This window comes from Vigna radiata, chromosome 2 (assembly GCF_000741045.1).
Source record: "Vigna radiata var. radiata cultivar VC1973A chromosome 2, Vradiata_ver6, whole genome shotgun sequence".
Classification (NCBI taxonomy): Eukaryota; Viridiplantae; Streptophyta; class Magnoliopsida; order Fabales; family Fabaceae; genus Vigna; species Vigna radiata.
In genome coordinates, this window is record NC_028352.1 from 21,877,472 (window position 1) to 21,902,783 (window position 25,312).

Sequence of the window (25,312 nt, forward strand, 5' to 3'; positions counted from 1 at the left end):
GATAACCTAACCTCAACACGTGCTTGAAGCTTGAAGTGCAACCAAATTCTTCACACCTTTCCACGACAAAACCACCGATTGTTGATGATTATCTCCCAAAACGTGCCTTTTTGTCAGCCAAATCTCTGATTTAAGCACCGCTCACCGCTCACCGCTGTTCCCCAATTCCCGACCACCACGAACCTTATTTCCCCAAATTCGCACACCACAATTTCCCCAAACCTAGACTCTTTTACTCACCTCAGATTTCAATTCACTTTCTCTAATTTACCCTTACTGAAACACATTACTTAGTGAGCACGTGATTTTACCCTTAACAATTTCCAAATTCGCACATGTCTTTAAAATTTTAACAGTAAAAAATTTAATTAATAACCACGTCATAACCACATTCTATGCCACCTGTCTACACCATTAAAATACTGTTGCCAGCACGGAATATATTTAACTCCGTTCACCACAGTTAACGGAATGTCCTTGATTGCTTTCAATTTTCAAATCTAGGGACCAAATTGATTATTTGAAAAAAACAGGGACCTAATTGAAGAAAAGCAACAAATATAGGGACCAACGAATACATTTAACCTAAGTTTTAAATATGAATAATTAGCCTTTATTAACTAATTATTGTATATTTACTTTTCCTTTATTTAATTTAATTATTAGTGTTAAATATCAATTATTATAATTGATATTATAATAATTAATATTAAATTGGTGGAGATTATTCCCTTTTAACTTTTTCTAATTAGGTTATCAATTTGTATATTTATACTATTGTAATTTAATGATGAAATAAAAAAAGAAATTCATCTAAAATACTATACATGTATGATTTCAAGGTAAAAGTAAGATTGGATCCTATCCTGTTTCTTGTTAACAAAAGATGTTCTATTTAATAAATCTTAACCCCTTATTGAGGTTGACATACAACCAACTAACCCACTAAATGGTTAAAATTTATTATAACAATATGTCTCTTTTTAATCGTAAATAGAAGAGGAAAGGTGAAAATATACATGATAAATTAAGTTTACATTAATAGGTAAACTTACTTCATGCCAACCAAAAGCTAACATGATCTCCATCAGTTAAGCCTGACCCCGAGAAGTCAAGAGTAAAAACAATAATATTTGATGGAAGAAGAATAACAGTAGCTTCATTGGCATCAGCCCTACATCTACTGTACCATTGTACACATACATATAAAAATAGAGATGAATTGAGTGAGTGTCAATCGGAAAAGAAAATGTTAAAAAATTGTCTTTTCATAGTTATTACTTTTAGAATACAAACAAAAATTCCATATCGGATAAAAATAAAAGATGTACGTGAATTTACTTCTACCACTTCAGATATCGGAATGATACCAAAAGCAATTCATGAGGGCTAATTCTGCCACTTCTTATCAAAGCAATTGAGTTGATAAGCTTAAATAGTTAAATGAAAAGAAACCTAAGGACACTTTTGGCTTGAAGCAGATGAATGCCGCTAACTAAGGATGAACTTGCAACAATTGGATTCTTATCTACAATTCGTTTTTTCAGATATCGCTCTATTTCGGTGAGGAGTGTTCTATATGTGATGCGACAAAGGACACGAATAGAATTAGTCCTGTACATATAAGTCTTACTAATAATGTAATTCATGAGGGAGCATGTAACGATAATAACCTATTAAAACAAGGGAGACAGAACAGTCACGATCTTTATATGCCATATGCAGACAATATATATGAATCTGACTGTTAATAAAAATTATGAGAAGAGTTTCCCCACCTATTGTCAAGACACTTTTTGAAATAGGTCTGGGTCATCCTGTATAGAAAAAATAAAAAAAATTAGCCAAATGAATTATTATTCCACCAGCGAATCTTCTCAAACATAAAGCAACTATACTCTACATTATACTTGCTAACAAGATTAAAAATACCAAGGCTGTTAAAAATATCAAGGCAAGCAAGAACAAGGAAACTGATAGGTTCAAGGGAAATGTTTATATTAGGAGAAATAAATGGAACATACAGTTATAACTGTATGTGGATAGGTTTTGTTGTATCAGACTTTTATAAAGTTTGTGTCCGCAATTGTTTTTAGTAGTTTTTTCATTGTTTTTGTACATTATGAAAAGAATAGGAAGAGTGGAGAGTCTGCTTCTCTCAAATAACCAGAAATTGTATGTATTTGGTTTCTTTGAAGGAAACCTGGTATGTTGTTGCAATAAAGATTTGCAGTTTCTAAAGCATCTCGTTATAGGTCTGAAAACCCATAAATTGGTATCCAGAGCCTCATTCCTGGTGAAGTGGGGGCATACTGTAGTTTAATAGTCAACACAAGAATGGAGGAAAGATGGGATGGGTTGGAAAAGATTGTCGAAGAACAAGAACACGCAAATAATCGTCGCTTCCAGTGATTGGAAGAGATGATTCAAGGACTAATGGGGTGGTTGAACGCTTGGCATCCTCTGATAAGCATCAAGAGGCCCAAGATTTTGTTGTCATGGATGCCCATGAGTACAATGGGGGTAATGCAGGAGGAAGTTCTGTTGGGATTTCTGCCAATTGGAGGAAGTTGGACATCCTATGTTTACAGGAGACGAAGCTTATGGGTGGACCAATAGGTTAGAGCAATATTTTCGTTTTGAGAGAGGTTAGTGAGGAGGAGCAAATGCAGGATGTTATGGTGGCATTGGAGGGGAAAGCTTTGAATTGGTATCAATGGTGGGAAACCTACAATCCGCATCTCACATGGGAAGCCTTCAAAGGCGCGGTGGTTAAAAGATTTCAGCCAACAATGCTGCAAAACCCGTTTAAAATTTTGATTGGCCTATGCCAAACGGGACAAGTAAGGGAATATATTGAGAAGTTTGAACAATATGCAGGGTTCATGAAAGGAATGCAGCAAGATTTCTTGGTGGGCATGTTCTTGAATGGATTGAAGGAAGACATAATGGTGGAGGTTAAACTTTATGAACCCCAGAATCTTGCTGAGTTAATCATGAAGGCCTGAATGGTGGAGTAAAAGTTTAGAGTCACCACTAAGGGGGACTCTCTCACTATGCAACTTCAAATTAATACCTACAAACAATTGGCACCTACTTGCAGTTAGTTAAAGGAAGGGGAAAATTCAATAGGTTTTGCACCATCAATAGTTCTCCTACTAGAACTCAACAAAGAGGGACACCATTTAGAAAATAGTCCCAAGAAAAATTGCAAGATAAGAATAAAAAAGGGCTTATGCTTCAGGTGTGATGAAAAGTTTGGGCATAATCATACTTGCAAAAATAAATAGCTCCATATCCTGCTTATTTCGGAAGAGGAAATGCAGGAGTTAGGAGAATCTATTGCCTGCATTCATAAAGAATTTTCAGATTTTCACCTTGAAGATAAGGTGCACCTTCATGGAAGGGGTGTTGATAGGTTTGATACAATTTACAAAATAAGGGAAAAAGAAGTTAGTTCGTCTAGTTGAAAATACCTCTCACCCATTGAAAACAGCTAGGAAAATGTTACTATCATCAATAAGGAGTTTCGTACTTTTCACCTTGACGACAAGGTGAAACTTCATGGAGGGGGTACAAATAGGTTCAAAGAAAATGTTTATCTTAGGAGAAATAAAAGGGATAAATGGTTATAACTGTCTGTGGGTAGATTTTGTTGTCTCAGACTCTTATAAAGTCTGGGTAGGCAATTATTTTTAGTAGTTTTTTCATTGTTTTTGTATATTCTGAAAATAATAAAAAGAGTGACCAGTTTGGTTCTCTTAAATAACCAGAAATTGTATGTGTTTGATTTCTCCACATTGGAGGAAATCTGGTATGATGTTGGAATAAAGAAATGCAATTTCTAAAGCATCTCGTTATTGGTCTGAAAACCTATCAAAAACCTTCTTGATGAATAATTTCACCCTATATTCTATCTTCTTTTCAGCCATTCCAAATATATATTAGCACATGAATGATTGAAACACATTGAAAAATAATAATTAATAAATAATTAAATAACACCAAAATGACCTAAAGTTGAAGTTCAACTTATTTTGAAATTAGCAGATAATAACATAAATCACCAAGTTTTTTCAAAATTAGCATAATAGAAAGTAATACTCCGTAGGCTGCTGCAATACATTGGCATAGCAAGCCTACCACCATTTGCATTTGGAGCTGGCGGAGAAGCTCCCCATGATCCTATATCCCCTCTAGATTGATACAAAGGTATGGGCCCTTGAAATTTTATCCCAGGAAGTCCAAGCTGAGGGGTATGAGAGTTAAGATCAGTCAAAGGTCCACTTTCGACAGAACGCAAACTTGTAGATGTGGTGACAGGACGAGGATAGTGAGACTGCAAAATGCAATACCATATAATTAGGAAGACATTATATGTGAACATCAATCAATCAATATTCCATTCAGTAACATCTATACAAAACCTTTGTAGGTTAAACAGATAAGAAAATCTGGTTGAGTTAACTAAAAACAAAAATATGTGTGATTTCTAAATATTGATCAATAGACATGGCTTAAATAATTGATAGATAAAATTTCCTTACTTAAAAGTTGGGCATCAGAATCTGTTGTATAACTTGGTTGACTAGCTTTGGGTGCATCGGTAGCATAGTAAGTGGTGTAATAGTTTAATCCAAGAAAATATATTTAATCAGCAAGAAGTTCTCATTCTTTTTCACTGAATTCTGGCAATTGATTACCAACTAAGGCTCAACACCTATTTTTCCAAATAATGCTTATCTTTACCACTCTCAACAACCACTGTCCTTCTCGAAATAGTTTCAGGTGAGGGAAAAAGATGGGCTTCCAGTTCCTCATTTTTCAATCTTGACCCTTGAACCAACTTCTTCTCTTCTTTAAAGGGGCTTCAACCGCGACCGTAAGGGAATTTAATATAGTTTATACTACTTTTAAATATTAAAGAATCGTTTAGTATTTATGACTACTATAATTTTGATTATTAATCAAAAATATATATATATATATATATATATCTCGACTTCTGTTGTTTGCACAACCATATCTTGACTTCTGTTGTTTACACAACCAGACAATTAGAAGAACTTGAAGAGAAAAGATTGAGTTTGGCTTCAGCTTACAAAGATCGAATTTAACCCTTTATCGTTCTTGGATCAACCCTATTTCTTCAAGACGTCGAATTTGGCATCTCAAAAGGGTTTAAAAAAACTCTTTTAGCTTGAAGAGCCAGAAAGAAACTCAACTTTCAAATGTTGAGTTGAAACAACTGGACTTTGGAATCCTATTTTTGAATTTCTTATTAATTTTGAATTGTGACTAGAGTTTTACATTTCTTATAATTATTTTATAGCTTCATAATCCCACACTATTTTCTTTTCTTAGATATTCTTTTAATGTAATATAATTTACACTATTTTTAAATATTAAAGAATCGTTTAGTATTTTTGACTACAATTGTGTTATATATATATATATATATATATATATATATATATATATATATATATATATATATATATTTTAAAAGTAAAATTATTTTATTAATTTTAAATTAATTTAAGAAATATGTACCATACACATCACCTTATATTATAAAATTATATTATATAATATAATTTTAAAGGGTCAAATCCTAGTAATTTCACTTCCTTAATAATGAGTCTCATATTAGAACACAAAAACGAAGGCCGAGAGCATAGCAAGTAGTTAATTCCAGTGTGCGTTATTCCGGTGTCGAGCAATTTTTAACATTGTCACGTCAATTGGGTTGATATTGGCACGTAATGAATAAGTGTACAACTTATTCAGTTTTGGCTAAGGGGCAATTATACCATTAGCGTTTTAAACGCCATAATAAAAAGGATTAATGTAAACCATTTTGACAAAGTATGGGACGTATGTGAACTTTTGATAAAAAGTAAGACAACTTTGAACAAACTTAACAAACCGGGATCAAAATAGATATTAAACCTTTTAAATATTAAAGAAACGGGGACTCTTTTTACAAAATATGGACGTATGATGACTGCTCTTAGCGTCAAAAGCAAGACTGAGTTCGTTCTTCGAAATATTCATCCACATGAAGTAGACAAGCCCAAACATGCTACCTAGATTCGAGGGAATAACATGGTTGTGTCATAGCTTGTTCCTTCTGTTTCCATGAACATTTGTCAAAGTATCATATGAATGAACAAAGCTTCAAGATATGAAGTATGATACATCACCTTTTAGTTCAAAAGGAAATAAAAGGGCAGAAATAAATAAAGAATAGGGGTTACCAATGTATATGGCCTAAAGTATTTCCTATAGGTCATCGATGTCTTCATGCAACTACGATAAAAAACTACAAGAAAAAGTGCCGTTATATACGGTCAAAATTCGTATATAACCTCCAAAATCCGTATATAAAGTGGTGTTATATACTAATTACATACGACCAAAAATCCGTATATAATACGGGTGTAGAAGGTTATATACGGATATATCCGTACATAATTTATATACGGATAATCCGTATATAAATTACATACAGATAATTCGTATATAAATTACATACGGATAATCCGTATGTTATATTCATATATAATTATATACAAAAAATTCTGTAGATAATATCCGTATATAATTATATACGGAAAATCCATATATAACATCTGTATATACTTTACATACGGAAAATTTATAAAAATCCGTATATAAAATTTATAGCTTTATAAAATAAAATTATAGCAAAATTCGTACATAGACCTAAAAAAAAAGTTAGCTTGAAAGCTGCACACTTTATTATTTCTTTGGTAACTTAAATATAATGCTAATTTATGATTGGTAGCATCATATTAATATCAGTGATAACATAATAGCATATTTAAATGTTTATAACAGAAAATATGACTGTTTATTTTGAAACATGGGACAATTAAACAGTACAAAGGAGAAGTTTAAAGAAAGATAACAACAAACTAGCAATAAAAAATGTAATATAATATATTTATTTAAGAAATACAAGAACTTCTAAGATGATATATCATTATCAAGAACATAAAAAGTAACCAGAAAATATACAAAAATGTTGGTAAGTCTTCAAGTGGCAAAGTAATAGAATTAGAAAAAAAGTGGAAGAATATTATGTAGAAAACCCATGCAAAAGAAGGGAAAACAAGTGATAGCTAACTCACCATATCCTTCCATAGAGATTATTTAAAGATCACCTCCACCATAACTAGTAGCAATCCTACCAAAAGAAACAAAAATATTCCAGAAAAAAAATCACTCAAAAAGTATAAGTTGCACAATGAATTTAACCGAGCAACTTTATTGTAACATCCTCTATTCTATCAGCAATTATGATTCTAATGGGAGGTTATCAGAATCCATAAAACATTCTTGGACAACATGTAGTGAGTTCTTAACCAACTTAAATACCATAAGATGCAAGTGAGCTGGAACATACCATATGATCAGAAATCCTTATGGCTCCTTTATTTACTTGCTAAACGGCTTCATCACCGTACTTTAACACTTATGTATCACTTCCACGGAGACTTAAAAAAAACATAATTAATGGAGTTATAAGGAGAAACTATTTTTCTATCTATTAATTCTTAAATCTTATCTTATATTTTAAAATATACAATTTCAAAGGGTGAGACTCTCCCTAATTCTCAATCAGGAACATAAAACATTTTCTTTTGTTTCCTCTAAAGATACACTTCATACATTGGAGAATAGATGTTTTATTAAATTTTAAAAGTAAAAATATTTCCTAAAATATTTTAAAAAGAAAAGAAGAGGACTTTACAGTGAAATCAATCTCCCATCACGCTGCCGTGACCATCAATGTTGCAATTAATTATAGCTAGCACAAAGCAGAGGATTGTCTACCACCATTGTATATTCTTTTTCCTTTCACATGTCATGAAAATAACAAAGAAATTGTAAATTTAAAAATAATATGACTTAAAAAAAATACTTTCATTTAGAAGACAAAAAGCTAGACCAAGGGCCTCCTTTCATCATTTTCACATGCAGAATTTGTATGCTTTATGACAATATTATCAGTAATTTGTTTTAAACTGAAGATTCTCTAAAAAAAATTTAATAGAAATAAAAAGAAAACTGCTTAAAGAATATTTTTTGTTTTATTATAAAATTATCGTTAAATTGTTTTATAATCAAGATTCTTTTAAAAATAATTTTAATAATAATCAAAGCAAAACTATTTAATCACTAATAGAAAAATGATATATATATATAATTTAATCATTATACAAGAGATACATCCTTTAATAACTCATGTTTTATTTATACATTTTATAAAATGCATGCATCTTTCACTAACTCACCTTTTATTTAAATAATTGTATCCCTTAATAATAAAAAGATATATACACACTAGTGGAAAAATTGTTTTTTATGACGGGTAAAAATGACCTATTATGACGGATAATTTGGCATCATAGTTCTAGGCATCATAATAGGTCCTGTGCATTTTATGACGGACAGAAAAGTCCATCATAATAGATCCCGTGTATTATGACGGACTTTCTATCACCTATCGTAATAGATCCAGTGTATTATGACAGATTTTCACTTATCCGTCATAATATAGCGACTTTACCTATCATAATATGTAGCGTTTTATGACGATGATTCTTTCACCTATCATAATATGTTACATATTATGACAAGTAATTATTCATCTATCATAATATATACTAGTCAGAAATAATCTTTTATTACATACATTGTTCACCTATCATAAAAACTTGTTTTATACAAAAAAAAAAATCCATTATTACATTTGACATATTCATTCAATTTACGATTAATTTGCTGTGTTATAATCTTATCAATCAATATAAGAGATGAACATATTCAATTAAACTAACATAATGAAATCCATTTCAAACATTAAATTGTGTAATAATATTTAATACATAATTTAATCCAAATATAACATTAACCTACACTACATTGTAGTCAAGTTTCTACAATTTACTAACACTTAAATATTATAGAATTTTAAAGCAATTAAAGGCACGTAGGTATTTGATCAATATCTTTCTAGTAATTCCTAAACCTATATGCCTGAAAATACAAACAAAAACAAAAGCATCAAGAACAGAAAGGAGATTAACTTCATTAACATAAGAGCATTCAATTCCATGGTTTGGATTGTTTCTCACTTGGACTATGTTAAATACAAGCAATAAAAAACTTAGAATCCGAAAAAAAATAAAGAAAGAACTTACTTTATCTGATATCATAGTCAGAAGTGCAATCCTTACAAGTATATCATAGTCAGAAGTGGCAAAACAACTTTGTAAGAACTTAACAGATATCAAATATCAAAGATTTCACAAAACTCTTAATTTTCCCATGAAATCTAACGAGCAAAGAGGGAAAATAAGTAAACTGAAAAATAAGTAAACTGAAAGCACACGGGAGAATACGAAAGAAACTGACAAAATATCAGAGGAATAAGAATCTAGTACCTGTGAATGTTGGTGAATCAATAATATCTTCTGCAATATGAGACAAGAAGTTTGCCATACCTGTTCAAAAGGTATGAGTATTTATAGACAAGTAATGAAGAATATATAAAGACAATAAATAGATTATCAAATAATGTTCAAATATGTGAAAAGTAATAAGATTATAAAAAAAAAAAACTTACGCAATCAACTAGTAAGCAATACTATCATGTTACGGTTATTTTGTTACCTGAGTATACATATACACAATATTCTTATCATTAAATGCTAGAATTTTAGTATTCATATGGGTTCGATTGTCATATAATTCCCCCCACAAAGAAAAACGGATACAATAAAAGCTTCAAGATCAATAGCATTAAAAACAAGCAAAGCATTAAATAATGCAAAAAGTAAATGGAAAATGTCAGATTAATACTCCGTGATTTCTTCATAACTATTGTGTTTCATCCTAGGAGCAAACTGTTTCCAATCATAATCACCAACCCCAAACCTGTAATTGATTTGCCAAATCAGATTAACAACAAATATTTGTATGAAACAAGGTTAAAAGAGACTGTACATGACCATAACCAACAATCATAACCTCATTAAAATTTAAAGAAAATCAGCCCTTTGATTTTGACTAAAGCCAAGTACTTTCAACGATCTTCCTTGACCTTCCTTTATAGGAAGTGGCTCTGAGATCCCTGCTGTAAATGAGTAAAAGAAAATTAACATCACAGTCTAAGACAGTATTGAAATTCCATCACTATTAACAATCAATACTGAAAAAGTAAATACTGATATGTACCACGAATTTTCTTTCCCCTTCTAGTAGAAGTAGGAGTCTCGAATGAATTTGAATCATCTTCACTATGATCCACTTCATAATTTTCATCATCGGAGCTTAGATCTCCCCAGTTACTACAACCTTCCCCCTAGAGAGAAATCATAGGGGAATTGGGAAAATCATCAACAAGATACAACCTTAAATGCACAACTAAAATAAGAAACAAAAATGAACACATTTGTAATGGTAAAAATTCCATTGTGAGAATCTACACATGACTAGAGATATGACCAAATTATTTTATATAAATGAATATAAACTCCATATTTCATTCTGGTTTGTTGAGGTTAACTTAAGCTTAAAAGTCTACTTTCTGAAATTGTCTCAGAGTCTATGCTAAAAGAGTTGTTGGACCTATCTTTTACCCATTTCTAAGTTGTTATTGGATAACCAATAAATATCTATTCTCATTTTAGGCGTGTAGTCCTTAGAATCGAAACCAGCATTAGAACAATTGAATACTTGTTAGCAGCAAAAACTGGTCTTCGCTCCAATTAATACTTGTTAGCAGCAAAAACTCGTGCATGACTTTCCAGCCATTTGGTGCGGGTTCGCTTCCCTTTGCCTAAGGCATCTAATTCTTCTATTCTACACTGTTCATATCCTCTTTTCAACAAGCCATCCCAGTAAGCTGATTTCTTCAAATTGGCAACAGAGGATTGATTCACCTCTGATTCTTTTTGTGGCACCTCCTCTGCTGGCTTAACTTCGTCTATGTATTCGAAATTTGCCACCTTCAGCATAGAATATGTTAATTCAATAAAGCAAAGAATCTGAAAGAATGGGGACAAGGAGATTCTGAGCTATTATTTATAGATGAAGAGAACATGGAAAGTAACAGAGGTTNAATGCTCCTCCAACAAAAGACAGTTATGACTTATGTATGAGATTGTTGTGTTTTTTAATTAGACCAGTTATTAGCATCAACAAAAATAAACACAGATGATATTTATTGTTTAGTATCAGGNNNCATAAGCACTTNTTTTCCGCAANTGGAAGTTATTTATGGAATATAGAAATTCTTGAGCCTAGTTCTATCAAAAGGATTTTAATTGAAAGATCACAAAAGCATAGCTAACTACAAATTTATGCAAACTTATAAAGGCATAGACTGCTACCAATTTCTTTTAAATGAGATATACGTATCCAAGTTTGTCATTGAAAGTTTTTGAAAGTGCAGCAGTTGAGATGGAACAAAGAGTGGGAGCACAAAAGCATATGCAAAATTATATGATAGAGTAAACCTTAAAAGCCTTCAGAAATCCATCTTCATCTTCACCATCCAAACCAACACGATCCAGCAATTTATCATAAAGAGGAAAATGAAACTAATTCTTAGAAATTTAACCATAATATACACCGCGAATCAAAGCTTTTTATTACCTGTCTATAGCATCATCATCATAATGAATCTGACTAGACTTGCTTGCTTCATCATTTTCATAGCAAATAACTCCTATGTGCCATACCTTACGATATCATCTAACCCTTCCTACTCACAATAAGTTATTAATAGTTACAATCAAAACTTCATAAATACTAACTTTTAATTGGACATTGCTCAACTCATCGTCAGGAATTCAAAGTAATCAACATTTGATGTTAATATGTTCAACAAAATGCTGTATATTTCATACTCAAAATAAAAAGAAAAATCTAGCATCACAGGGATTAAAACTTTTAAAAATACCAAATGGATCCAGAATCATCAAGACACGCATAAAAAAGGTGCAGAGTGTGGAAAACTAATTGGAAATTAAAACAATCAAACTAATTTATGGCGCCTCTACTTACCCCCATAACGACTCCAAGCTTGACTCTGGCTTTTTGGGGAAATTTTCAGAATCCGAAAGTTGTTCTGTTTCGCCTTTCGAAACGTCGTCAACATTATCGGAAGGAACATCTTCGGTGATTTCACCATTGTCTTCGAGGTTGGAATCAGCTCTCACGGCGAAACTAGACATCGCAATAAGAGGAGTGCAACGCCATGAAATTGGAGTCGAAGGAGCCGTAGAAATTAACGCAATAGAGAAGAGGAAGAAGGAAAGGAAGGAAAAGTGAGCTTGGGCGCAAATAGTGTCTGCTGTAGTCCAATATTCGAATCAGGAAAGAGACAGGGAAAATCAAAATGTTTAGGTTTCCGCATTTAACGTAGAGGCGAGAGAAAAACCTGAAGAAGAACTTGAGAAGTGAAGGATTGGTCACCAGAAATGATAAACGACGAAAGAGAAGAATTAGATACCGGCGATGTGAAGAACCGCATGGTTGAAGATAGTGATGAACGTTCAAAAGAATGAAGAAGAGAGGGTGCAAAGCCTTAGAAATTAGGGTTGCTGCGAACTTGAAAAGAATTTCGAGAGGACTCAAATTGCAGAGGGAGATGGGAAAATTAGATTTAGGAAGGTATTATAACTGATTTTTAAAAATCAGTCATGCTATATTATCAAAATTATAACAAATAGTTTATAATTTCGTTATAATACATTTTAAGTGTTATCTATTATTCTCGATGTTTAAAACTCCGTCATAATATGTTTTATATTCATTGTATTATATTATAATTGATATCCATGAATCTATCATAATATATCTTATGATGATGAATTATTTTTATCTGTAATAATAGATCCGTCATAAAATATTACTTTTTCATTAGTAACATATACTGAGTAACTGGACATCTCTTCCACAAAGAAAAAGAAAAAAAAAAAACTCCCTAACTTTTTCATTTAAAAAAACAATCGCTCAGAATTTTTTAAATCATTTCTATAGAATGGTTTATTTTCTAAAACTATTATTTAATTTATGAAAAATACGAATACAAAAAAGAAGCAAAATAGGGGGATAAAACTACAATGATTATTTAATCCAAGTACTACTTTCTACAGATAAAAATATCTTCCAGATACATTCTAATGTACAAAAGCACATTTCAGAGGAATGGATCAGAGAGAATTAATGAAAATGAATAATAAAATAATATATCACTCAAATCCATGATTTACTTACTGATCTTATAATCACACACCAATTTATAGATTCAAGCTGGTGAATTCGGTGTTATACTTCCTCACCACGCTATCATATATAAATATTTATTATATTTAAAATAAATATAACTAATTATTTTTTTAATAACAAATATTAAATAGCAATATATGAAATATCTCTATATAGTAACATAAATAAAATGAGATGTTCTATATTGTGTATCATTAATATACTTCGAGCAATATCTTGTTCTGTTCCAAATAAATGAAAACTATTAACAACTCTTTTCAAAATTGAACCTACACCATAACTAAGCTTAATCCAACTCTTAAAATATTTGGCATAAAAAAACACTCAATTAAAGAAAACCATATTACTTGTAAGAAACTTGACAGCAGAAAACTATTTTCCAGTGGCTTGCTCAAGCAATTAGGATTGCCAATAAAACTGCATGCATCACACCAAAGAATCAATCATTCAACCAGCCAATTCTTCTAATTACTAACGGCAATAATTGTAAAAAGAATGATGTAACTGTAAAAAGAATGATGTAACGACAATAATTCTACCTATATAGTGTGAAAGTATGACAAATAACATTTCCAATTGTTAATGCAGTCTTTGGAAAAAAAAAAAAAGAAGGTACAAAATCATTAACTATATCATATTTTATGAATCTATGAATACCTATTTGTGATATGAATATGATTTTAGAAGCAAGGTTTTTCATAACCCTCCCCATTGGTGAGCCTTCGAGACCCATCAAGGCAATGAAGAAAGGTATGAAAGAGAATTGAGTGATCGACCGCATTCTCCATTGTAATGCTCCCAAGATAAGTGCTTCCATTCTTCGCACTGTTTGTGTCTCCAAGATGATGCCCTATCACTTTTATTCAAAATATTCTAATAAATAAATCACGTTCAGTGAATACACGTACCAAATTACCAATTTTTTCTTATAACACCCTCTTATGTTACCAACACTAACCTTCTTAGAAGGCATGATGGCGATTTTACCTGAATATCTAGGCATTCAGTTCTCATCATCTTGACAGCTAGAGAAATGCAAGAGACAACAATGAGCCTAAGGACCCATGACTTCGGTTGTTGTTTCATAAACCAAATTACGAATCCAATAAATAGGTACTATTACATGTTCTTTTTACTTTAATATTCACACATAATAGAATTGAAAAACAATGAAGAAAATAAGCAAACAACTAGCACATTTTGATTCTTACCGAAATCCCTTGGCTGGCTAGGAACTGATATAGATAATTGGTAGCAAGATAAGACAAAGCCATATCCAAATGCAGGACAACTGAACAAGACCAACCAATGCATGGTGAGATTATGTTCATAAGAAACTATTCTTTTTCTTTTCTCAGACAAAAATCAAAGTTTCGACACTCACCTTTCCGATTAAGGAAAGAAGTTCTCTTCTGACAGAGATGTCAAGATCTCTAGCTTTGAGAAAATTGCGAAAAAACTTTCACTCTTCGAATCAATTTCAGCTTGTGCAGGAAATTTCAAGTGTTGTGAGATTTTTGTTTTATTCAAGTGCAGGAAAAATCGAGAAGAGACTCACAAATCGTTGCAGATCGTTGGTACACCTATCAGCACCTCCATTGACGCCACTTACACAACCACCATCAACTACCACGACAGAAACCCAAATCCCCAATACGAAACCTTAACCCACAAAACGCACCAATAATATGCAGATATAGATGAACATCAAGAATACACGAAATTCCCTAAATCCAAACCCCCAATCCCAAAATCGCAAGGAATTTAATACAAGGATGGCTAGAGTGGAATAATCAAATAGGATAAGTGTATAAATGTTCTCTAAGAAAAAATTTAAGCTCACGTAACTTGTAATCAGAGTTTATGGTTTCAAATTGCAATCAACATCACCAGCCACCACACATACATATATATCGGTAAACTTCTTTTAGTCACTAGAGGTAACAATAGTCAATGCAATAATTTGACATAAAATTATTGGAGTGCATGACGGGAAGAAAGAAGGGTTAGATAGATGAAACCCTAGATTAGGGGTGAAAGAAGGGTTAGATAGATGAAACCCTAGATTAAGGGGTCGGAATAGAAAGAAAGGTTTGCACCTTGCGAACTGAAGAGGGCGTGTAGGCCGGAGTGAAGCTCGTTCGTGAGGAGCTCATTCACGAAATTGTGTCATTTCACGAGGCTCTGACCCTCGAACTTGGACAAAACGATCTTCATTGTTTATTTGACCCTCTTCCTGGTGCGACACGTCATCAACCTCTAAACTGATGACTTCGAGCGCTGACTGCAACTTCATTCTTATCCTCTTTGCTCGGATAGAACCACGGTGCTCCTCTCGAACCCATGGGAAATTATAAGAATGCTATCAATTTAGGCTGCCTCCTCTCGAACCCATAAAAAAATATGAGATTGTTGTCTAGTTAGGGTTTTGATTTGGAAATGAAGAAGTTTGGAGATGAAATAAGGGAAGGAGAATAAAAAGTTTCGAGAATAAGGGTGCGAAAAACTTTAATTTTTATATTTTTAGTGATTAAATTTGAAAATCCGTATATAAAATCAGTAAGTAATTTTTTTTTCCAATTATATACGAATTTTATATACGAAAAAATCCGTATATAAAATTCGTATGTAACTCAGTCCTAAAAATCCGTATGTAAAATCCGTAGATAAATCTAGTGTTATCTACGGATCAAAATCCGTATATAAATATTGGTAGGTAAATCGCATTTTTCTTGTAAGCAGCAGGATATCAATGTCATTCCTCGGATCACTACAACCCAATTCCCACTACCGTTTTCATTCACTTTCTCCCAAACATTCACCTTATCAGTAAAGGCTGAAAACTCAACAACAATTGAGTTATATTCAATAGGGCTCAACACTTCCTATTTTTCCAAAGGTTTAATACCCAATTTTGTCCCCAGTTTGGTTGACAACTCTTAACTTAGTCTCTCATTAGAAAAATGTTTGGAATGAGTCCTTACTTTTAGATTTTTTAGTCAAATTAGTCCTTTCCGTTAAATATAACCAAACAAAGTTAATAGGATGATGATTTGGCAATAGTTAGTGGTTACGTGTCAAAATATAATTGTGTGTGTGCTTAGGTTAGCAAAGAAGTTAGGCTTTTTTTAATTGGGGATAAATTGCCAGCAGTTAGGTTTGCAAAGAAGGTTAGCAATTTTATTGTCTCTTTGAATTCAAAATTCTAACAGTGAAAGATCTTTGCGTTTCCAAGTCCTTGCATACTTATATATACGCAACTCAAGTACTAAATCCAGTTTTGTTTTCTTAAACAATAACAACAAAAAAATCCCACTTTCCTTCTTTTTGTAAGAAACTGAGAGAAAGCAAAGGTTCAATTCTTACCCTTCTTTCTCCATTGAAGAGATCTCTAAAGCTCACCCATTTCGGAATTCTTAAAACCCAGTGCTAATCACTTTGGGTGTTACCAAAATGAAGCTTCAGAGATCTTCGTTCTGCGTCTTTCTAGGGTTTCTGGTGTTTTTCCTTTCGACATCGTCAATGGCGAAATTCATGGTGAAGAAGAATAGTTTGACAATGACGTCACCGGGCAACATCAAGGGAATGCACGATAGCTCAATTGGGAACTTTGGGATACCTCAATATGGAGGCAGCATGGCTGGGAACGTGGTGTATCCTAAGGGACAATAAAAAGGGCTGCAAGGAGTTTGATGAGTTTGGGATTTCCTTCAAATGTAAACCCGGTGCTCTTCCCACTATCGTTTCACTCAATTAAGGAAGTAAGATTCTCTTATTACCACTATTTTGACATATGATTTCGAAGGTTTCAACATCTGTTGGTGGTGTAATTTTGTATGTGGTGAAGAACTCTAGCTGCCCTAACTTTGTTTCTATTGAATTGCAAAAAATTAGTTAAAAACTCTAACTGCTGGCAATTTATCTCCGATTAAAAACACCTAATTTCTTAATAAATTCCTTTCTTCTCTAATTAACCAACACATAAGCATGCACACGATTATATTTTGACACGTAACTACTAATTATTGTCACATCATCATCCCATTAACTATGTTTGGTATATTTAACGGAAATGACTAATTTGATTTAAAAATTTAAAATTGAAGACCAATTCAAATACTTTTCTAACGAGAGACTAAATTGAGATTTACTAACCAAACTAAGGAAAAAATTGGATATTAAACCTTTTCCAAATAATGCTTATATTTACCACTCTAAACAACCATTGTCCTCTCTCGAAGTAGTTTCTAGTGAGAGAAAAGACGGGCTTCTAGTTCCTCATTTTTCAATCTCGACCCATGAACCAACTTCTTCTCTTCTTTAAAAGGGCTTGAACTGCGACCATAAGGAAGCGCTTTTTTTTAGATATTCTTTTAATGTAATATAGTTTACACTATTTTTAAATATAAAAGAATCGTTTAGTATTTATGACTACTATAATAGTGATTATTAATCAAAATACATATATATTTTTGAAAAGTAAAATTGTTTTATTAACTTTAAATAAATTTTAGAAATATGTACCACCATAAACATCACCTTATGTATATATATTATAAAATTATATTACTTTAATTACACTTATAAATTATTTAAATACAAAATTACTAGTGTAGAAAAGGATTTTAACGTATGTTATTTTGGATCTTTTACATCTAGTCCCGACCTGACATCTTTATGGATGACGTTAACTGGTACGTCAGTTTTCACAGTCAGACTTCTATATAGACGTCAGACACTATAGATCAAACTTTTATGTAGACGTCTAACACTACAGATCAGACATCTAAAAAGTCGCCATATTTGATTGGATCTTTCTTCGGTTGAGGCATCTCGGGTTGCTCCTGGCTCATGGTGATTTGAGTTTACAACTTTATATTTTAGCTGAAGAGAATGGATTGTACTTTTTTTTTTTGTATATGATGGTTTTAAAAACGTAGTGAAGGGAATTGAAGGAGTGCAAAACACAAGAAATTGCCACCCAAGAACGCCGCCAAGGGACACAAGCAAAACTTTACAATAACCCAACGAAAACGCATTTTAATCGGTTCAAATGAAAGATAATTCATCAAAGAGTAATGTAATCGGAGTAAAAGTAATTTTAAACGGTGCAAAAGTGAGAAAACGAACCTGAAAGACGTAGCCCGTGGAGAGAAAACGCGAGGAAGATGATTAACAGTGAGTATGCGTAATTGTTGCCTTGTGTTCGCCCCTTAGCCGACGTCTAAATGACTTTAGAAGTCAGAGTGGCGGGATCAGACGTCTAAATGGACTCAAAAAGTCACCTTTTAGATTTCTGGGCTGAGTATTTAGAAGTCAGTTCCCCCCATAGCTGACGACTAAATTGCTTTAGAAGTCGGAGTGACGGGATCAGATGTTTAAATGGAGTTAAAAAGTCACTTTTCATATTTCTAGGTTGAGTATTTAGAAGTCGGTTTCCCCCTATAGTCGATGTCTAGATGGCTTTACAAGTCGGAGTGGTGGAATCAGACATCTAAATGAAGTCAAAAAGTCACTTTTTAGATTTTTGGCCTGATTATTTAGAAGTTGGTTCCTCCCATAGTCGATGTCTAAATAGCTTTAGAAGTCGGAGTGGTGGGACCAGATGTCTAAATGGAGTCAAAAAGTGACTTTTTAGATTTCTAAGATGAGTATTTAGAAGTCAGTTCTCCCCATAGCCAACATCTAAATAGAATAAAAAATTATTTTTTTTTTTTGCTTTTTCATTTAGTTTTGGCGTCCCTTCAGGGAAGCCGACGTATATGAGTATCTAGAAGTCGAGCCCCTGTTTTATTTACGGAAAATGCCATCGATCATTTTTTACCTTGGATATTCGAAGGTCAGACGTCTAAAGGGTAACGTTAAAGGTCTTTTTTACACTAGTGAATAAACTATTTAATAAATTACTTTTTATACACATCAATTTATTTATTTATATATACATATGATCACCTCTATTGTTTTATATCTTATTTATGCATGATTTAAATATAATAAATCTTATATAAATTTTTATTTCTTGTAATACTATTCCTATTTTATATTATCTTTATTTTTTTATTTTCCAAGGATAATTATAATCTCTTCCATTATCTTATATCCTGAGCAGTATAAATTATAAAAAACATATTTTTCTTGTTACGATTGAGAGATCCTAAAACATCTTTGGAATCTTCCTTTCTCACATTTTCCTTTTTCTTGGTATTTTTTTCTTATTATTTACATGGTTTGATCATTTTGATAGTTTTTATTTTCGGTAATTTTCTTTTGTCTAAATTGAGTTCTTATTTTTGCAAAATTGAAGTAACTAGGTTCTTGCCCTTAATTCTGTACTAACACCATTAAAGATATGTGATATGTCAACTTGTGATTTTTTTGAATTTTTTTAAATATTTTTAATAATATTATTTTTATTTTATTATTTTAATTTTTTTCAAAAATAAAAACATTTGCCATGTGTCAAGCTAACATTATGTCACGTGCAATGACAGTGTGACATGACACTGAGTGTCATGTGTCACTTTCAGGTAACGTGTCATTGCATTTGTCTTAGATTAATACTTGTATTTTTATTTTGTTTCAATTTAGTCCTTGTATTTTTATTTTGTCTCAATTTAGTCCTAATCTTTTAAAAAATTAAACAATTTTGTTCCTCCCCAAATTAAGAAAAAATTTGATTTGTATATAAATATATAAAAATATTTTTATCAAATAATTTTAAAAAATTGAAAAAAATTATGTGAATTTCCTAATTTATGTGGAATTTGTAAAGAAATAACTAACAAAATAACTAATATTATTATGTTTTATGATAAAATGGTCATTTATAGTTTACTTTATTTAGTATTATTTAAAAGTTAACTTTTATGGTTTGTCATTCGTATTATTTAAGTCACATGATTTCATTTGTTGTTTAATTTTCTAGAAAAATTTTAAAGAAATTTCTTTATTTAGTTTTTGTTTTGAAAACTTTAATGTAATAAAGTTATTTTCGATAGTAGTACATAAATAAAAATGTGTCATATGTTAGTTCATAATTTTTTATTATTCTAATAAGAAAATATTAATTTGTATAAATTTTTTTGTAAGATTTAAATATATATATATATATATATATATATATATATATATAATTTTATTTGAATTTAAGAAATAAAATTATTTAATTTTAAAAAAATTAAGCATAAATGGAGACAAAATAAAAATACAATTACCAAATTGAGTCAAAATAAAAAGATAAAAATCAATTTGAGACAAATGTAATAACACGTGACCTAACAATGACACATGACATTGTTAGTACCACTTCACACTGTCATGGCCACGTGACATAATCTAAACTTGACACAAATTTTTTATTTAAAAAAAATTAAAAATAAAAATAATCAAAAAATATTTAAAAAATTCAAAAAAAAAACTATCTAAGCACAAACCTATTTACAATTGTCTCAAAGTCTTCTTTTTTAAGTATTTACAATTGTTTGGAAGTATACCTGTAAAAATATTTTAACACACAAAGTTAAATTTATTTTACTGTGATTTTAATCTAATAAGTCCAATAAATTGTCTCATCTACCTTTATGGATGACATGCCTATTTAAACTTGTTCTAATTGGTTCAAGACCCCTTTTAGCTTTAAAGAATGCCAAATTACCATCTTAGCACAAACAAACTGAATTAGGGGAGATTATATTTAAAGAAGGCCAAATTACCATCTTACCAACCTTTCGGGTGCAGTTAGGTTTGAGCCACGTTGAGCTCTCATAGAATGCGCATCTAGAACTCGGAGAAGGGAAGAAGAATTTTCAGGTCCTTGAATAATGTGGAGTAGGCATAAAAGAAGTTCGGGACATATCCCTCCCGATTGTGACACACACCCGCTCAGACATTTGGTAGACGGCTGTCTTAAAACAGTTTGCATCATCGGCCACTTTCAGTAAGCTAATTCCGTTGACCAGCTCTTTGATGGGACAACCAGATGGAAAGAGGAACCAATTTGCTTGACCTTGTGGGGAGCCCAATCGTAGTTGGCCACAGTAGGCCAATTTCTGGGTCTTTTATCCCAGGCTCCGGTGAGATCCACGTGGATACCCACTTGTTCAACGTCGTTGTCTTCAAGAATGCGTGAGGAATCCTCATTGCCCGACAGCTTGACTTGGTCACTAATGGGGGAATTTCTCTCGTCGATGGCACCGACGGTGGTTAAGGAAGATGTAACAACTCTGTTGTCAGCTTACCCCTCGCCTTCTCCTCCAGCAGAGTTAGAAAAAGCATGTTGGGCAGACATGGTTACCTGGAATAAGAGCTCTTGAAGCTTTTCAGAGGTGGAGAGTAGGAATAATGTTCGGTTTGCTAGAGAGCTCGAGCGTAAAAGCGAAAAAATGGGGTGACCCTACCACTATTTATAGATGGTGAAGGAGGTTCACCAAACCCATCTGGAGTGGTCAATGGGAAAAGATCTAACGGTTTAGGCGTCATGACGTTACATTTTTACCTTTTTCCCACCCATTTTTACAGTTGCGACTCTTCGATTTCTGCTCTTCCTGCCATTTTGCAGATACTGAAAGGGCGTGACGATTAATGAGTTATCATGACTTGTGGAACAAAAGAATCCAAAACCGATCGATTAAGACTTCAAAACCCTACGCAATATCTAAGATTTTGCTAGGGCTTGGGGCCCTATGTTAGTATTGGCTTACAATTGACCGATCGGGTACGGTGACAAACTGGAGAGAGAGAGAGAGGACCGTTCGGTTTCGACAATCATTAAACAGAGTTAAGGTGCAATTAATGTCACAACCGCTATTGTTAAGTGGTTAAGGTTTTCATTAATGATCGTTAAGAGATGAATTAATTGGTTAGATTCTTATAAATTTTCTAAATAGGGATTTAATTTCGAGATAAACTCATTTTTACTCGCTATTGTATTACCAAAGACCTAGAGAAAAAAATTTTAATCCCATAAAACAAGTTGTAGAATCACATTAAGCGTTTTAAGTTTAGTTTGGGAAATATTAGATTTATTTGATAATACATTAGGGTTCAAATAACTATTAAAAAAATAAAGAATATGTATTTGTAAGGAAAAAAATGTAAGATAGTGAAGGAAAGTGTAAAATGAGTCAAAAACATTAATCTTGTAAAAATGCAGAAAAAGAGTACAGGTATATAAAGAAATTGTCCTTCAGTAAATAAAATGGAGTTCACTTTATTTTAGCAAATTTAAAAGAAAAAAAAAATGTGAGAGCTGGTAAAAACTAAAAGAGCCACTGTTCCAATTTCAAGCAAAACATCCATTACATTTATTGAGACCACACGTGGAAACATAACTTTAGGAAAGGGATACATAACTGACATGTTATTTATTCCTTACATAATACATGTCTAAGGTGGTCGTACATTTCAACCTAGTAATCTAAGCCGCGGTTCAACGCCTTGGACACGCACAGGTAAATTTTGTCGGAAAGGGCCTCAGACACCGGCACGTTGGATTTAGTCACATCGAACAATATTTTATCACTGTAACGAGTCTTAGCATCGCGGTATCTATCCCACAGCATCACTCCCCCGTAGTTGGAGGCTAGTTTCGCGTACGGAAGCACCTCGCCAATGAGGATCTCCGGCGGAATGTAACCCTCACCGGCGTCTGGGGATGCTGGCAAGCCCACGAAGAGCAAGTTAGGGGAGGCGACCAAGTCAACCCACTTGTCCCAGGAGTCCAAGAGGGCGTTGGTGCCACTGACGTAGGAACAACTAGACTTGTCGTAGAACCTAACGAAGACATAGTCGAAGAGTTTGGTGGCAATGGCTTTCCCAAGAAAGGGGATTGGGTATGTGAGGCAGCTAGGCGCTGCGGACAAGGAAAAGGGATGGCTAATGGTTGGTCGTAAGGAGTCGAGTTCCTTGACAAGGTTGTCCCAGTAATCTTCCGTTTTTTGGATGAAGAAGTCAATGCCATCAAGCTTGACGCTTCCCAGTGGACCGTATTTGCCGCTAAGGAAGTTGTTGAAAATGTATTTGGCCACCTCCTTTGCCTCCTCCGGCGAGTTCAGGGAGTAGTCTGAATTGCCAAGGTTTCCTCCGATTGAAAGGAACACTTTAATGCGTTTCTTCTGTAACCAATACACAAACACAAACACTAACAACCGAAGAAGTAATATAATATTTTCTTAAANTAACGAATGAGTGGTATACCTGGCAGTACTTTATTTGGGACTCTAGTTCGGTGCACTTTTTCCCGGAACCTTTGTCACAGTGACCGCCGAAGTCCCAAGCTGGTGTTTTCCCTCCACCGAACTGGTTGAGGAAAGCGAGGATCACAATCTTGTAGTTACCAGTCTCACATGTGCTTAACAAATCGCTTTCTTCAGAGTTTTGCCCCCAGTACACAGTAATGCCAGCAGCATTATTAAGGCTTGAAGAAGAAAGCTTGAAAAGGGATAAGAGAAATATGATCAGAGTTAATCTTTGTGACGCCATTGCTTTCTGTTATGGCTTTCTTGTTTGAGTGTAGGAGAAAAACAACTAACCTATTTATACTGCCAAAACCTTCTCCAAACTAACCTTCACGTTTCTCACACATCACTCAGTCACAAAATAAATTAGCCTCCTGGGAGGGCAACATGTTGAGCATGATGAATAGAAATCAAGTGGTTAATTCGGTCATTACTGGGATTTTATATTATAACTTTCAATTATATAAGTGGTCAATGTTGGAAATCCCACATCGATTAGAAATAAGACCATTTAAGTGTATATAACTTCGTATAAACCTCATTCAACAAGCTAGTTTTGTGGGGTTGAGTTAGGTTTAAACTCCATTTCTTAACATGATACCAGTTGGACTTTTATTTTATATAGTACTTTCATTTTTATCCAATGTGGAATTTAGACTCAATTTGTTAGCATAGTATAGTATGCTTATGTTAAATATTTATTAGTCATTAATTATTAATTAGTGAATCATAAATTCTATCAGTTTGCTTGGGAATTTTCTTATGATGGTATGCGTTGCTACATCTTTTTTCACTGTTATGTTGGTTGAAACGTTTTATTAAAACTAAATGCAGTCCTCTGGTTCTTTGATAAAGCTAACCACAATAACTGATATTGTATGGATGAGAAATTGTGTCAAATCTCAAAAAGTTGATATTCGTTCTATTGTCCTTAATGAGGTTGGCAGGTACATCATCTAACCGTTTTATTATTTTTAATAATATTAATCACAAATGAAAGATATTTCTTAGAGCGTTACTGTTATAGTTGGGATTTAGGTATATAATGATGTTTACCATAAGTTTTTCATTAATAAAAACATATATATGTCATATTTGTCATGACCAATTATCTATATACACCATAGAAATAAATTCAAAGATATAAAAATAATAATTCTTTTATCTAAGTTTATTAAATAAAAATTTATTTACTTTTACATCATTTTTCTTATCTTTATTCAAATTATAAGGAATAATATTTAATATAATATCAAATAAAATAAGAATCAAAACAAAAAATTTAAATAAATAAATAGATATAAGTCATTGTATCACAAGAAAATAAAATAACAAAATATAAATCAATATAGAGATCAATACATAAATGGAGATAATTAAAAAAAAAATGTATAAAAAACCTTTTAAAATAAATAACAGTATAAAAAAAATTAATTCTTTAAATAATATCTTAAATTTTAAATTATATAATAACATTTTTGTTTAAAATATAAAATTTATTTATAAAATAAAACATATTTTTTAATTGTTTATAGTTATTAAATCACTATCTTCGCAATAATTACAGTAAGAGTATAAAAACTATAAAAAAAATATGATATTATTTTAATGATGTAAAGCATCAATTAATACTTATCAAATATCACATAATACTTATCACTTAATACAAATCTAACTTTTATTCACAGGCAGGGTTTAAATTTGTGGACGTTTCTTGTGTGAGGGGTTTTCTAGCCACTGGTTCCTTC

General features: G+C 32.2%; 1 protein-coding gene and 1 long non-coding RNA gene across 38 annotated transcripts; both read right to left on the reverse strand.

Moving 5' to 3' along the window:
- Window positions 1-844: 844 nt before the first annotated feature.
- Window positions 845-15,778, reverse strand: LOC106756225. 37 transcript variants are annotated; one of them, XR_002667253.1, is made up of 12 exons: window positions 14,714-15,778; window positions 14,541-14,620; window positions 12,103-14,185; window positions 10,270-11,800; window positions 10,063-10,168; window positions 9,895-9,969; window positions 9,477-9,536; window positions 7,781-7,884; window positions 7,433-7,523; window positions 7,158-7,213; window positions 4,144-4,339; window positions 849-1,817 (listed from the first exon to the last, which is right to left on the reverse strand). It is a non-coding gene; the product is annotated as an uncharacterized LOC106756225 (long non-coding RNA). The 37 variants fall into 37 exon arrangements; XR_002667243.1 differs by having other exon boundaries at window positions 845-4,339; XR_002667263.1 differs by lacking the exons at window positions 849-1,817; window positions 4,144-4,339 and adding an exon at window positions 5,674-6,089.
- Window positions 15,779-22,580: 6,802 nt separating this feature from the next.
- On the reverse strand, window positions 22,581-23,845 carry LOC106755092 (acidic endochitinase-like). The gene is made up of 2 exons (XM_014637191.2): window positions 23,524-23,845; window positions 22,581-23,441 (listed from the first exon to the last, which is right to left on the reverse strand). The coding sequence occupies exons 1-2, from the start codon at window positions 23,806-23,808 to the stop codon at window positions 22,737-22,739; spliced, it is 990 nt and encodes a 329-aa protein (XP_014492677.1). The 5' UTR covers window positions 23,809-23,845; the 3' UTR covers window positions 22,581-22,736.
- Window positions 23,846-25,312: the final 1,467 nt, after the last annotated feature.